At 45.5% G+C, this 15515-nt stretch overlaps 2 protein-coding genes across 5 annotated transcripts in view; both read left to right on the top strand.

Annotated features, from left to right (window-relative positions):
* golga1 (golgin A1) overlaps positions 1-7685 on the top strand; it is a 49142-nt gene extending 41457 nt beyond the window's left edge. For all 4 annotated transcript variants that reach the window (XM_030358157.1, XM_030358155.1, XM_030358156.1 and 1 more), the window contains 4 exons: positions 1454-1513; positions 1702-2004; positions 5181-5267; positions 6220-7685. In XM_030358157.1, the coding sequence (XP_030214017.1) occupies positions 1454-1513; positions 1702-2004; positions 5181-5267; positions 6220-6300 (531 nt within the window). In that variant the 3' untranslated portion in view covers positions 6301-7685. The remainder of the gene's footprint in view (positions 1-1453; positions 1514-1701; positions 2005-5180; positions 5268-6219) is intronic.
* Positions 7686-7897: 212 nt separating this feature from the next.
* Positions 7898-10265, top strand: rpl35 (ribosomal protein L35). Its single transcript, XM_030358160.1, has 4 exons — positions 7898-8014; positions 8720-8856; positions 9661-9742; positions 10074-10265. The coding sequence occupies exons 1-4, from the start codon at positions 8012-8014 to the stop codon at positions 10221-10223; spliced, it is 372 nt and encodes a 123-aa protein (XP_030214020.1). The 5' UTR covers positions 7898-8011; the 3' UTR covers positions 10224-10265.
* The last annotated feature ends 5250 nt before the right edge of the window (positions 10266-15515 follow it).

Here is a 15515-nt window from a genome sequence, read left to right as displayed (position 1 = left end):
GTTTATATAACCTACCATGTGAACAGAGAGGTGGACGTTTATATAACGTAACATGTGAATGGAGAGGTGGACGTTAATATAACCTACCGTGTGAATGGAGAGGTGGACGTTTATATAACCTACCGTGTGAATGGAGAGGTGGACGTTTATATAACCTACCGTGTGAATGGAGAAGTGGACGTTTATATAACCTACCTTGAGAATGGAGAGGTGGACGTTTATATAACCTAACATGTGAATGGAGATGTCTACTTCTATCTAATCTGCCAGGTGAATGGAGATGTGGACGTTTACATTCAGCCATTAAGCAGACAGGACTTCAAAAGTACCGCCCAAGTGAAGCTGTGAATGGTCAAAGCATATGGCGACACATTAGTGCCATAATTCAGTAATGTGATAAAAGATGCATTCGGGCGTATTATATTATTCCACACGCGTAGATATTAACTGCGAGCGCGCAAATGATCTCTGCGTGCGCAAAACAGCCTCTCACGCGCGCAAAACAGCCTCTCGCGCGCGCAAATTACCTCAGCGCGCTCAAAACCTCTCGTAAAAGATGTTTTTACGCTCTCGCTCGAATTTAATTTTGCCACTATGGGGGAGGGAACCAAGGCAGGGCGGGCTTTCCTATGATTGGCCGTTTCTGAAGCGCGATATTTGATTGACAGCCCTCCTCAGCCCTCCTCTCATTCAATTCTGAATTGTACAGTAAATGGCTGAAACGATAGTTACGTATTGTAACTCCAGATTCTATGAGTATAGGCGCAGCCTTTTAAGTGTCGGCCTAATTTTCCCTTAAATAGCTGAAGAAAAGCTGTTTATTGGGAGCAGAACGTCCGCCGGCGCCCGACTATATCTGCGAAATGGGGACGTCGTTGAGGCACGCCGCACGCGGACGTAATTGAGGCCCACGCTGTTGGTGGTCGGGGATTACAAATTTTTCAGTGCTACGGCTCACGCCTAGGGATAACCCAATAGCGATAGCCTTAAAAGGCGCCTATACTCATAGAATCTAGAGTTACAATAAGTAACTATCGTTTCAGCCATTTACTGTACAATTCAGAATTGAATGAGAGGAGGGCTGTCAATCAAATATCGCGCTTCAGAAACGGCCAATCATAGGAAAGCCCGCCCTGCCTTGGTTCCCTCCCCCATAGTGCCAAAATGAAATTCGAGCGAGAGCGTACAAACATCTTTCGCGAGAGGTTTTGCGCGCGCTGAGGTAATTTGCGCGCGCGAGAGGCTGTTTTGCGCGCGCTGAGGTAATTTGCGCGCGCAAGAGGCTGATTTGCGCGCGCAGAGATCATTTGCGCGCTCGCAGTTAATATCTACGCGTGTGGAATAATATAATACGCCCGAATGCATCTTTTATCACATTAGTGAATTATGGCACTAATGTGTCGCCATAAAAGCAGACTATGTTTAAACAGATGTTGTTTCTTGTGTTCTGCAGACCATCAAGCAGCTGCAGCAGAGGTTAGCTGAGCTGAAGAGAACCTTCCAGAAGGAGCTGGTGGGTGAAACGCCTTGAGCTGGTCACATTTCTCTGATGTTTTTATTTACAAAAATGACTTGTGTATGCGCAATAAGATATTTGAGCATGGTGATTGCTTACCATGGTATTCTTCATTAGACTCACTGGAAGTATACAATGTAAAAGCACTACGTAGCAGTATTCATGGTACCTGTGGGTGTTTCCAGAAGCTGAAGCCAGACCTGGAGCCCCAGGGGAGAGTGGAGAGGGCAGCAGAGGACCGGGGAGAGAGGCAGGACCAACGGCCCAGCAGTGATCCTCTAGCAACCACCTGCACCTCCTTCACCACCTCCTCCCCTGCCCCTCCTCCAGGCCCCGCCCCCTTACCTGGCCTGGCCACGCCCCGCCGCCCTACCTCCACCTGCACCGTCACCGTCACCAACACCTCCGACCTCAACGACTCACGGGAGATCAACTTTGAGTACCTGAAACATGTGGTGCTCAAGTTCATGTCGTGCCGCGAGGCTGAGGTGAGAAGGTCTGGGTTTGGTCTAGGGCAGAGGACAGTAACTGTCCGTCCACACCAGAAGCGAATTGAGCGACCAAATCGCCGGAAGTCATTCACTTTCTATGGGCAAGAGCGACCAAAGCGACCAAAGCGACCAACGCTACCAGCGGCCAAAGTTGAGCGACCAGAGCGTCAAAAATAAGTTGAAAACTTTTTAACTTTATGCAAATGACTATTATTCGCTTCAGCGGCCAAACACTGACAGCCAATCGGAATGTAGACGCTCTTCGCTTGCGTGGATCCCAGGGAACATCGGCAGGCACTTTGGTTCCTACCTATCTTTATTCACTCACTGAACAAAATGTCGGCTGAAGTATTAATCGCGGCTGTAACTGGGCACCCGGTGTTGTACGAACCCACCCCTTTTCAGTTCAGAGATCGAAACGCCGTAGTGGTTTGGATATCAAGTGATGATAAGCGGGAGTATTTATAGGCTACATCTAGAACGTTCGTATTTAAGCGGGAATCATTTTAATTTGCTCTCCATGCCACCAATCTAACCAACCAATCGCGTGTAGCATGCTTTAAACAAAACCCAAAAAGTTTTTGAAATCGTCACATAAACAAACTAATCGACAAGACGAGGGATAAATGACAAGGGATATATCTAGTCTAGATAGATAGAAAGCCTAGTCAAGTCTTTATTAATACCAAACGACACAAATCGTCGGGAATCCATTTAGGTGGTTCGGCCCACACAGGACAGTAGCCTACCACACAGAACAAGTCTGACTGGACATACACACAATACATCACATTAAAACTAGACACGCGTTGATAGATAGATAGACAGAAAAGCCTAGATAGATCGATATGTTCCATTATTTGCCTTGCGGAGCCAACCAGTCCTGTGCGCGTATGCAAATTAGCCATGTGCGCGAATGTCTATTTGTTTTGAATGCGACGAATGAGTGCAGATCATGATTTGCAGATCCAGATCAGTGAAACATATTTTAACTACTACAGCACGCAGGGTTTTTTGTTCTCGGTTGTAATTAGCCTACATTTTAGGATTTTTTTTGTATTGGGGGGAATCACTGTCCTACTTGTTGTCGAAGCACTTTATCGAACAAGCAAAACCGTCTCGGCAATATGGCCAAGGTGTATGGGAGAGTTCACTATTTGATATGGCTGTCTGTAGGGCCTACTAAACGCATACGGCTCCTTTAAATGCGTCTGCATAATTGAATTGTACGTCATGAGCGACTTGAGCGACCAAAGCGAACAGAAAAATTCGCAGCGAAACTTTGTGAGCGACCAAAGCGTCTTTGACGCTTTGGTCGCTCCTGGTGTGGACGTACAGTAATCCTCTGCCCGGGTCTGGACCAAGACGGCATCCTATCCAGAGCCCAACCTATGACGCATAAATTAATGAGAATTATTACACTTTGACTGAGTGATTCTAGTTCTAATGGATCACTTTCTAGCCATCACGGCAATGGTTTAGCGGCCCAGGAATCTCGGAGACCAATTGCATTGTAAATGTGATGCTACTCAGCCAATCAAATCCAAATACCCGACAAGCATTTTTACAAGTTAGTGAGTGAGAAACACAAACAAATGGAGGTGAACTAACAAAAAATTAAATTCAACAGGGCAATCAGCATCAGCTTATATTCAAGTATGGACAGACTCCAGAGAATGCAGGGGTATGGGATATAAGAGCGAAAGAAAAAGATGGGAGATATCAAAGCATCATCAAAGCATTTAAGTAGATACAATGTTTTGATATTGTTGATCAAATTGGTCAAGACTGTTAAGATTTGAAATGGAGTTAACAAACAAGTAAAAAACAGAAACTCAAGCATTTGCCTCAATTAAAAAAAATATATATGCCCTTATTTTTTAAGATGGAGTTTATCCAAAGTTCTGGTTGTTATGGATTTGATAATGAAATTTCCTTTTTTAAATGAGAAAAATATTTATTTTTAATTGTTACATTTACATTTAGGGCATATTGTAGTAAATGTATTCAAAGCAAAGTACAATAAATGAATTTGTCAGAAGAAAGACAAACAATATATCGCTGTGTGTACAGTAAGGTTTTTCATAGAACTAAGGGCCAAGTACGAACAATCGCTAGGTTAACCCATTCTCCTCAAAGCTAGGATAAGATGCTACATGATACTAAGTACTATCTTTAAGTGCCAGGACGTAAAACATACAATAACTGCGTACATTAAGTACCAGGACGTACATCATTGAATAAGTGAGTTGGAGGGGTAGGAGGGGGTGGCTTTGAAGAGTCCAGGTGAACTCTGAACAATTGAGTCTTGAGTCTCTTGCGGAAGCTTGTGAGCCACTCTGCGGTCCTGACATCGGCAGGGAGCTCGTTCCACCACTGGGCCAAAACAGAAAAAAAGAGTTGTGACTTTGATGATCGAACTTTGCTTGCCCGTAGTGATGGCGTACCATCTTCTTGAACCTGATGCAAGCTCCTACAGGGAGCCAGTGGAGGTGCCAGAAGAGGGGGGTCACATGGGAGAATTTAGGTAGATTGAACAGGAGGCGTGCGGCAGCGTTCTGGATATGCTGCATAGGTTTGAACACGGACGCAGGGAGTCTACCCAGGAGCTTGCAGTAGTCAAAGCAGTAGTTGTCAGGGTGGCAGTGATAGGAAGAAACGTGTTATGTGTTAACAGAGCATAATGATCTAGTATGTAGGGAGAACAGAAGGTGTCCCAGTACAGAGCCTTGAGGGACGCCAGTGTCAAGAGTGCAGAGTTTGGACAAGGAGCCATTCAATTTGCCTGAGAGGTGCGATTCGTCAGGTAGGATGTGAACCAGGATAGCGCAGAGTCAGCAAAGGCAAGTTCGGCGAGAGTGGCGAGGAGGATCTGGTGGTTCACGGTGCTGAACGCCGCAGACGGGTCGAGGAGAATGAGAGGGACGAGGCTCTGGCAGAACTGAGTGACTCAGTCAATGCGAGTAGAGCCGTCTCAGTGGAGTGTGCATTTTAAGCCTAACTGATGAGGGTGACGTAGCTTATGTGGACCTCTGCTCCAAAAATGGGGACATAGAGATCCACCTTTTTAGGAGCATAATTTGGGTTTATGTGTTTGATTGCTCAGTGTGTGATAGGTTGATGTGACCACTCTGGCTGACTCCTCAAGGTGATGATGTTTCTCTGATCCTCAGGCCTTCCATCTGATCCGAGCCGTCTCCGTTCTGCTCAACTTCACGCGAGAGGAGGAGGACTTGTTGAAGAAGACACTAGAGTACAAGGTGGGCAGCGAACCCACATAGCAGGGTTTACCTCCACAAGAACATCTCCAAGGCCTCTTAGTGACTCTTTCTCTTAAGTGTTTTGTGAACGTTTAAGAGTAACTAACTTTCAGTCCAAACACAATGTCTGGAGTAACATACATATGAACATCCGGTCTACCGTCTACGTAACAATTGGTGTAACGTAGACCAACCAGGAGATCTGTTGTATCGTAGAACAACCAGAGGATCTGGTGTAACATAGACCAACCAGGAGATCTGGTGTAACATAGACCAACCAGGAGATCTGATGTAACGTAGACCAACCAGGAGATCTGGTGTAACGCAGACCAACCAGGGCCCAGTTTTTTGTTTTTTATAATCTGGATCAAATTGATCCGGATTGCTATCCAGGATCACCTGATCCATCTTACTTTTTTGCCGTTTTTGAACGGCATTGGATTGGATCACTGTGATCCAAATATTAAATTTCAGGATAACCAACTGAATCAACCTTCCGATGGGAACAGGTAATCCTTTTTTTTTTATCAAATAGAACCCCAACCGAGTTCAAAGTTTTGAATAACCCAAAGGGCAGTTTTGATCCAGATCAAATTTAAAATCGGATTACATGATCTGATTTTAGTTCGTAATTTCTCTTTAGCTTTGAAAAACCCATTTCCAAGATTTTATTCAATCCGTGATCCGAAATCCCACTGGATTTCTTTTGAAAAACTGGGCCAAGGAGATCTGGTGTAACGTAGACCAACCATGAGATCTGGTGTAACGTAGACCTTATCAAACAGGTGTTTCCTATTTTGTGTTTGGTGCAGCGCTTACACTTTGGGAACACATTTCGACCCAGAATATTGCCCTCTCAGATACAATGATTACTTTGGGTTATTGGTCCCCTAATATTCCTAGGAGTAATAAAGATATTGTGAAGCTGATATTTCATGTGATCTTTTGCTAGATGTCCTGGTTTGGATCCAAGCCCTCTCCTAAAGGGAGCATCCGACCTTCTATCTCTGGAGCTGCTGCACAATGGAGCTGATGAAGAGAACCTGGACACCACCATGATGACTGAGCTTTAATCTGTTTCCAACTCTGCTTTCAAATGTTCCTTTACTTTTTCTGCTTTTTTATATCAAGATAATGGAGCTTTTTTGGAGTTTCTTCAGAGTGATCAGGAGACAAACAGAACTATTTATTATCTCTTGTGAAGCTTTGGATTGTTTTTTACTTTCAGGTGACGAGTGGACAAGGGCATCTATGGAAGAATGATTGGGAACCAGGTTTAGGAAAGGGGTTTGATATTAGGACCTAGTTACAGGGCCAGAGAGACAAGGAGGTGTGTCTTGCTGGGCCGAGGGGAGGGGCTTCCAGGGACAGGTGTTAGATACAGGGCTTACCAGGCGTTTGCTCTAAACTCTGGGGGTTAGGGCTGGGCACTGGGTTCCATCCAGAATCAAAACATGACACTTACTGGGCCTTCCAACCCCCTCCAAACCTGTTGTCTGTACAAAGCTGACAAGGTCCGCTTGAAGACTCATCCTGCAGGGCTTCCAGGGCCTACACGACTCAGACCTGTGGGAACTGGTGGTTACCGGTTGGTGGTGCTGGTGAATGAAGGGTAAAGGTTGATCAGAGGACATGCACATACCTTGACCTGCCTTGTGTCGCTGTAGAGGAACTGACATTCCACATATTATATACATTAGGTATGATATTTATACATATGGAAATGTTAATTTGCATTCAGAACTTTATAAGTGAGGAGTGGACACGATATGATCGCCTCAGTATTTATAGTCCTGTTACCACAGTGCTATGATGTTTGTACTGTATTACAATGCTGTGATCTGTGTACCAGAGTGATGTTGTTTTGATGAAAGCGCCACAATATCTGCATGCCTCCTGATGGCGCTCCTAAGGGGTGGGTGTGTCTCTCTCTCTCTCTCTCTCTCTCTCTCTCTCTCTCTCTCTCTCTCTCTCTCTCTCTCTCTCTCTCTCTCTCTCTCTCTCTCTCTCTCTCTCTCTCTCTCTCTCTCTGGGATAGAACCAGCTCTCTTCTCAAAGATATAAAAAATAAAAAAAACTTTATGCAAAAAATGATATGTACAGTGGTTCAGCATGCTTGCAATAGGATTGAAGCGGTAGGTTTTCAATCGACCGAGATATCGATGAAGGGGGATGTAGAGTCTTTACATATGAAACGGTAAAATAAAAGTTTAAGCTAGAAATGGCTGGTATTTCACCCAAGGATTTACATACTGTCAACAAACAAGAGTGATGCACTTCTGTGACTTGCTTTCACTGTCTTCTGTGTGTTGGAATCTCAGCAAATACTGTACAATCACTACAGATTTTCATGTTTCAATTTAACAATATCTGTCAGCACAATCTTTCTCATTTATTAATAAAAGATGTATGAGTTTTCGTGAACTTGACTTAATTAAACACATTCATATTTTCCGTGACACATGCACTCATTAGAGTTAAGGGTACTCTCTATTTCATGTATTTTCCTCCACTTTTCAATTTAATGCTCCATGAAAACAAATGTCCTCATTGGTTTGGCATTCTTGATTTGTAACACTCATTGATGTTTATAATGATGTGCTGTATTGGTATTATGACTATTAGGTCCTCCGTGACGCGAGGGGGAGCTTTTTCTGGAGGAGATAAGCCCCGCCCTTGCCGGAAGCTACTTCTTCTCGCCGCGCACTACATCCGGTCTTTCCAACAGGGCAGCGAGGAGTAACATGGTGAGTGAAATATCTCCTCGGAAAAACGGCTAATTTACATGTTATTCGTAAATCAAAACGCCGTAGTTTGTCATACATTTTTCGCCTCAGATTGTTAGCTCGTCAATTATGTGTATTTAGCTCGACTAGCTCCGTAGAATTTGGGTTTTGAACGTTAATCAGTCGTATCCACGCGGTCGTGTATCGGTCTGTGGGCCGTGTGCAGCCGATACATAAAGCCATGCGGATGAACCGCATAATTTGTATATTGACTATAATATAATTACGTGCATAAACTAGGTATTATATTGTCATATTAACTGCGTTAATGAGAGCCTTCTGATGTTTAGCTGGACCGCTGCTTTGGTTCGGATGGATCGTTTTTTAAAGCTGTTTTACCGAACCATTGGGGGCTCACTGCCTGAGAAGCATTTTTAGGCCTAATGTCGCTAAATCACAACTCGGAACAGTACTTGTTGGTTAAATATAGTGTACGTGTGCGTCGTGTGTTACAAAACGGAAAATATAGATCCACTTCTGGGATTTGGTCTGAGATGATACTTTTGAGCTGATGTTTCTCTGATGAATAACCGCTTACCAAAAGACTGAGACCAGAGATGAACAGTGGTTTATTTTTAAAACTACCCTTCCAATTCACGCCTTAATTTATTTTGGTTGTCTTATAAAGGTACTGTACTTTCTAACACTTTGACGTTTTATCCTTAGGCAAAGATCAAGGCTCGAGATCTGCGGGGCAAGAAGAAGGAGGAGCTGCTGAAGCAGCTGGACGACCTGAAGAACGAGCTGTCCCAGCTCCGCGTCGCCAAGGTCACCGGTGGAGCAGCCTCCAAGCTCTCCAAGATGTAAGTGTCTGTTTAGGGGTATAATTGATTGGCGGTTGATTGACGGATTGAACCTGAGTTTCTGTTTTGGCATCTGGTCTGGGATGATACTTATGAGCTGATATTTCTCTGATGAATAACCGCTTACCAAAAGACTGAGACCAAGATGACAAATGGTTATTGGCTTATAAAATGTATGGTTTTATTAAAATCAGTTTGCCATGTTCCTCAACCCACACAGATGTTTGCCGAAGTCATAGGATGTCTTCTTGGCTCAACGGCAGTGACTACTGTTTCACACTGTCTTCAAACAGCTCTCTTGGACTGTTGGTGTCCGAACTGATTATCACTTGATGACTGCAAACCTTCTGGAGTTTTACTTAACATGTGGGAAAGATCAGGGAAAGTATTTTGTGAAGAAGGAACATAACCGTGTAATGTTCGGCGTACTCGTTTAATGTGATTTTTTTGTTTAAGGGTATGCTGGTCATTGTATCCCAGATGGGTTAATGAGTGGATGGGGCATCAGTGGCCTACTAGTTAAGGAGTTGGACCGGTAACCGGAGGTTGGCGGCTTGAGTCCCGACCGCTACCCAAAAATGTGGACGTGGCGAGTAGTTGTACAGCACTCTCCTACGTCCTCATCCACGGATGAGGTGTCCTCCAGCAAAGACACCTGAAACCTGCTCCCCGGGCACTGGCTGCCCACTGCGATAGCTCGACAATATCTTCAGACGGGAGCACCCAAGGCAACTAGTGTGCCAAGAGGGAAAAAGTGATGATGATGGTAGACTATGAAATTCTAACCTGCCTTGTTTCTTTCAGCCGTGTTGTCCGAAAATCCATCGCCAGAGTCCTCACCGTCATCAACCAGACACAGAAGGAGAACCTGAGGAAGTTCTACAAGGTGAGAATGAAGCACGGGTCTGAAGATGGCTCCAACAATGCTAGTAAAGATGTTGCTTCTGGTCTGAGATGATACTTTTGAGCTGATGTTTCTCTGATGAATAACCGCTTACCAAAAGACTGAGATCAGAGAGGACCACTATATGTCTATCTTTTAAAGGCCTACAAATCCTTTATATTCTCTGGTTAAATGTGAAACATTTTAGTCTTGTACAGCCTGATTCTTAGCCCCTTTAAATTATATGTAAAAGGTTTATACCTGCACTGTATAACTCATTGATCCAGCAGGAATTGATTGATTTCTGTTGACCAAAATTGTGTTCCTTCTGTAGGGCAAGAAGTACAAGCCCCTGGACCTTAGACCCAAGAAGACCCGTGCTCTGCGACGCGAGCTCACCAAAAGTGAGCAGAGTCTGAGGACCAAGAAGCAGCAGCGCAAGGACCTTATTTATGCTGTGCGCAAGTTCGCAGTCAAGGCTTAAAGGTTTCTTTCAATTGCTTCAATAAAAAAATGAAAAGACTCACTTTCTGTCTTCCGTTATTAGCAAGTGATGTCTGTTGCTACTTTGGGACGTCCCATTTAATGTTGACTGACAGGGGTTCCATGTGCCCAGCTACTCTGATCGGTTGGAGTTTAGTCAGTAAATGTACAAAGGGAGAAATCAAATTTTACTGAAGAAAATGTCCTGAAAGGTTCCTTTTATGTGTAATAATCCTGGACCTACAAACTTCCCAACCATTGTCCTCTTCAGGACAATAAGCTATCCTTCGTATATAACATCACAATGGGTTCATCATTGAAAGGCTACAAATATTATGGGCAAAGTGGTTGGATTATTTTCAGACTTAACATTATTCTGGGTATATTCAGAAATATACATAAAATTATACATTTCTTCATGAGGCATAAAGCAGCATTGGCAAAAATATTAGGCAGTGGCGCAAGCCTTTTTTGGCATGAACCAAAAAGCTGTTTCTTTAATGTGATGCACACGGTCATGTTGGTTTTAGAAGTAAACCGGTTAGCCTAGGCTACATGATGAGGGTCTGAACAGAAGACACAAAAGTGGCGTCGCGTCTTCACTTTATACCGCGTTTAAACGAGCGTTTTCGGGGGGAAATCTGCGTGCATACGGTGACAAGTGTTTTTAGATTGGGTATGCATGTCAGATGGCTAGGTGGTGCTGTGCTGTGATACACTATCACACTTGTCTGAGCGCATGCGCTGAATCTTCTCTTATCTGCGCAGCGAAAACCAAAACATAATTACAGATCCTTCTCTTTTCAGTAATACTATCTGTACATATCGTGGAAAGACTCCTGTAAATGTATTAGAGCTGCCAGAGCATCTTGACGGTCCGACGCATGGAAATAATCCAACATGTTTTATTTCCCTGTACTGGCGCTCTGTGTGACGTAAACGCGTACGCGACGTGAGCAGAGTTATGCGTCATGGCAGTGTGCGGAGCGTATTCAAGTTTTCCACTCTGGAGGGTAGTTTCAGATTTTTGCTTTTTTAAGCATCAAAAACGCCATCACCGTCTAAACGAAAGGCACTTCCGATAAAATATTTGGTCGTTTTTACCCGCAAGCGTAATGTGCTTAAAGGTCCCATGACATGCTATTTTATGTATTTAATAGCCTAAAGGTATTAGTGGGCAACTAACACAGTATTCTCATTATATTAATTCTAATAACATTCACTTAATGAGCAATCCTACCTGCGCACTCTAGACCTGTGGGGTCATGGCTGGTGCTTGGTGATGCATTTTGTATCTGAGGGGCTACAAGACAAAGTTTATGGCCAGTTATGTGGCGTCGCATCATAATATTATTCATATTATGTAACGTTAGGTTAGACAGGGCTTCAAAGACGTTCCCGAAATTCAGCCGTGGTGCAGAGTTACAGCCACTCCGAGCCAGTCGCACATTGAGCTTCCCCCAAATGCGCTGTTTTGGTGTTTGTAGCTATAATGCAAATGAGGAGGAGCGATGCGGGTCAAGGAGGAGGGTGGGGGTTGTAATATCCTACAGATAGATGGGTTACTGTGATTGGTCAGATGACACCTCATTTGCATATGTGAAGGGTGAGGCGCGGGATGTATCGTTTTGTGGGCACAAGGAAATGGACGCTCGAATAAAGTACCCGTCATGTTAAATCGGTCCCGTCATTTAACTGCTACAACATAAGAATATTACATGGTGTCAGAGTTATTAAGAACTCAACGCTTACCATTCAGTCGGGATGCATTCCTCTGGTGTTCAGAGCCCAACTTTGGACTGGGAATCTGCTAATTTACCGGAGTCGTGGAGAAGGTTCAAGCAGCATGTGAAGCTAATGTTCACCGGCCCACTGAAAGCCGTGAGCGAGGAGGATAAATGCAGTTACCTTCTACTGTGGGTCGGAGACAAAGGTCGGGGCATTTTTAACACTTGGACACTCACGGAAGATCAGGCTAAATTGTTGGAGACGTACTACGTCAAGTTTGAGGAATATGTGACCCCAAAAGCGAACCCCATTTTTGCAAGATACAAGTTTCAAGAAAGAATGCAAGGCTCTGGCGAGCCATTTGAGCAATTCGTCGGGGATTTGAAGTTGCTGGTCAAGGACCATGGCTATGCTGAATCGGACCAGATGGTTAGGGACCGGATAGTTTTCGCAACGAACTCTCATAAGGTACGTGAGAAACTACTCAGTCATGGAGCTACGCTAGATCTGATCAAAGCAATAGACATTGCACGCTCGCATGAGCTAGCCCAGGGACAAATGAAAGCCATGAACAGTCGAGCACCAGCTAACGTTGATAGCCACGACATACACGCTGTGGGCCGCGCCAAGATGCACAGAGAGGCGCCAAAATACAGCGCTAACTACAGTCAAGGGGGGAAATATTCAAGCAGTGGAGACAGAGCCAGACCACATGGCAAAACGTGTGGGAATTGTGGAAGAGAACAACACAGTGACCGTCAGGACTGCCCAGCTAGGGGCCGACAATGCAACAAGTGCAAACATTTTGATCATTTCGCCCAGGTATGCAGATCTCAGCAGCAACGCAGGGCCAAGCCAGTGCATGCAGTAGAGGGCGCTAACGCCCAAGACAGCGATACAGACGAACAGGAGACACTATACATTGACACAATTTCAAAAGGCACAGACAATGATGTGGCCATTGCTGAGATGGAAATTGGACAGAAAAATCACAAAGTCAAATTCAAGTTAGATACCGGTGCCCAAGTCAACATAATCCCAGCTCAAAGATTTCACAAACTGTTTAGCAAGGCAGACATGAAGCCCACAACCCGCCGCCTCACAGGATATGGTGGTGAGCCACTTGATGTAAAAGGGACATGCAACCTAAGCTGTAAATACAAAGGAACTGCTATGACACTGGAGTTCTACATAGTCACCACCAAAGCTCCACCTGTATTAGGACTTAGAGCATGTATTGATATGGACCTCATTTAACTAGTTTTGTCTGTAAATGCAACTCAAACAGAAGGCTGTGATGTGAGGGAGGAATTTGCAGATGTGTTCCAGGGCGTTGGACAGTTCCCAGGTGAATGCAGCATACGCCTGGACCCCACAGCCACACCCGTCGTGTGCCCACCACGGAGAATCCCGTTCACCCTCCGCAGCCGCCTGAAGGACGAGCTCGATGAGATGGAAGGGGCCGAAATCATCGCGAAAGTGACCGAGCCTACAGACTGGGTGAATGCACTGGTGGTAGTAGAGAAGCCACATACAGGTAAACTGAGAGTATGCCTAGATCTCCGCGAGCTAAACAAAGCTATAAAAAGACCTCACTACCCACTCCCCACTCTGGAGGATGTCACCCCAAGACTGGCAGGCGCACAGTTTTTCAGCGTCATGGACGCAAGGTCAGGCTATTGGGCCATTAAACTAACCGAGGATTCATCCATGCTTACGACGTTCAACACTGTGTTCGGCCGATACAGGTTCCTCCGCCTTCCTTTCGGCATCGTATCAGCCCAGGATGAGTTTCAGAGAAAAATAGACGAGACGTATGAGGGCCTGAAAGGCGTCGCTGCAATAGTTGACGATATCCTGGTCTACGGGCGAACCAGAGAGGAACACGACGCTAACCTGCGGGCCATGCTGGAGAGGACCAGAGAGAGAGGTGTACGGCTCAACCCCGAGAAGAGCAGGATCTGTGTCACAGAGGTCAAATACTTTGGACACAGGCTCACACGAGAAGGTATCAAGCCAGAACCTGACAAGGTGAAAGCTGTAAAAGAGATGGAGCCACCCCAGAACAAAGCCGAACTGGAGACCATTATGGGGATGGTGAACTACCTGGCTCGATTTGCCCCAAGTCTGTCTGAAATAAACGCACCCCTCCGCCAGTTACTGAAGCAAAGCAGCGAATTTGTGTGGGATGAAACACACAACTCCGCCTTCCAGCAAATGAAGGACCTCATCACACGGGAGCCAGGACCTGTGCTCACCTACTTTGACCCAAGCAAGGAGCTGAGGCTCCAGGTCGACGCGTCTAAAAGTGGTTTGGGGGCTGTGCTCCTGCAAGAAGAAAAGCCCGTCGCCTACGCTTCAAAATCACTCACAGCCACAGAAGAAAACTATGCTCAAATTGAGAAGGAACTGTTCGCTGTTCTCTTTGGATGTAAGCGTTTTCACCAGTATGTCTACGGGCGCCAGGTTGTCGTCGAGTCCGATCACAAGCCGTTGGAATCAATTATGAGAAAGCCCCTCGCAGCGGCCCCACCACGCTTACAACGGATGATCCTGCAGCCGCAGAAGTATGACATCACCATCATCCACCGCCCAGGTAAACACATCCCTGTCGCAGACACACTCTCCAGGAAGTCATTAGCCTGCAACGACCACACTCTGAGTGAGGGCATGGATACGCAAGTCCACACGGTTATCAGCAACCTCCCTGTGAGCGACAGAAAGCTTACAGACATCAGAACAGCCACTGAACAGGATCCTCAGCTCACCATGCTGAAAGAGTCTGTACTGTCTGGGTGGCCTGAAACCAGGAAGAAATGCTCACCCACCACTGCCGAATACTGGAACCACAGGGATGAAATATCAGAGATGGACGGAATCCTATTCAAAGGGGAAAAGATCATAGTCCCACACTCTCTCCAAGCCAGCATGCTTACAGCAATACACACTCCGCACCTAGGCATGGAAAAGAGCAAACTACGAGCGAGAGACATCCTTTTCTGGCCAGGAATGGGGAGAGAAATAGAGGCCATGGTGGAAAAGTGCACCATCTGCCTGCAACACAGGAAGTCAAACCCAAAAGAGCCAATGCTATCTCATGAAATCCCCGACAGACCATGGCAGGTCATTGCAACTGACCTGTTTGCATGGAATGGAGAAGACTATGTTGTATCGGTGGATTACTACAGCAGGTACTTCGAGATCGAGAGGCTGTATTCCACTACTTCATCAGCGGTAATCCGAAAACTGAAAGCCATGTTCTCCCGTAATGGCATCCCCGAGAAGGTGATCTCGGATAATGGCCCACAATACAGCTCACAGGACTTTAAGAACTTTGCAAACACATGGGATTTCAAACACACAACGACAAGCCCGCACTACCCCCAAAGCAATGGGCTCGCAGAAAAAACTGTCCAGACAGCCTAGATTATACTGGACAAGGCACGGGCAGAAAAGAAGGACCCGTACCTCAGCCTACTGGAATACCGGAACACTCCAGTGGACGGTTTCAAATCACCGGCCCAGCTGCTCAACAGCCGCAGGCTGAGATCCATCCTTCCTACCA

This window comes from Gadus morhua, chromosome 6, assembly GCF_902167405.1.
Source record: "Gadus morhua chromosome 6, gadMor3.0, whole genome shotgun sequence".
NCBI classification, from domain to species: Eukaryota; Metazoa; Chordata; class Actinopteri; order Gadiformes; family Gadidae; genus Gadus; species Gadus morhua.
Note: the sequence above shows the minus strand (reverse complement) of the source record. Positions and strands in the feature narration are given on the sequence as shown.

Bases quoted from the DNA above. Each gene is read 5' to 3' on its own strand.
- rpl35 (XM_030358160.1), top strand. The intron at 8,857-9,660 runs GTAAGTGTCTGT...TGTTTCTTTCAG, and splicing joins GCCTCCAAGCTCTCCAAGAT to CCGTGTTGTCCGAAAATCCA. The intron at 9,743-10,073 runs GTGAGAATGAAG...TTCCTTCTGTAG, and splicing joins ACCTGAGGAAGTTCTACAAG to GGCAAGAAGTACAAGCCCCT.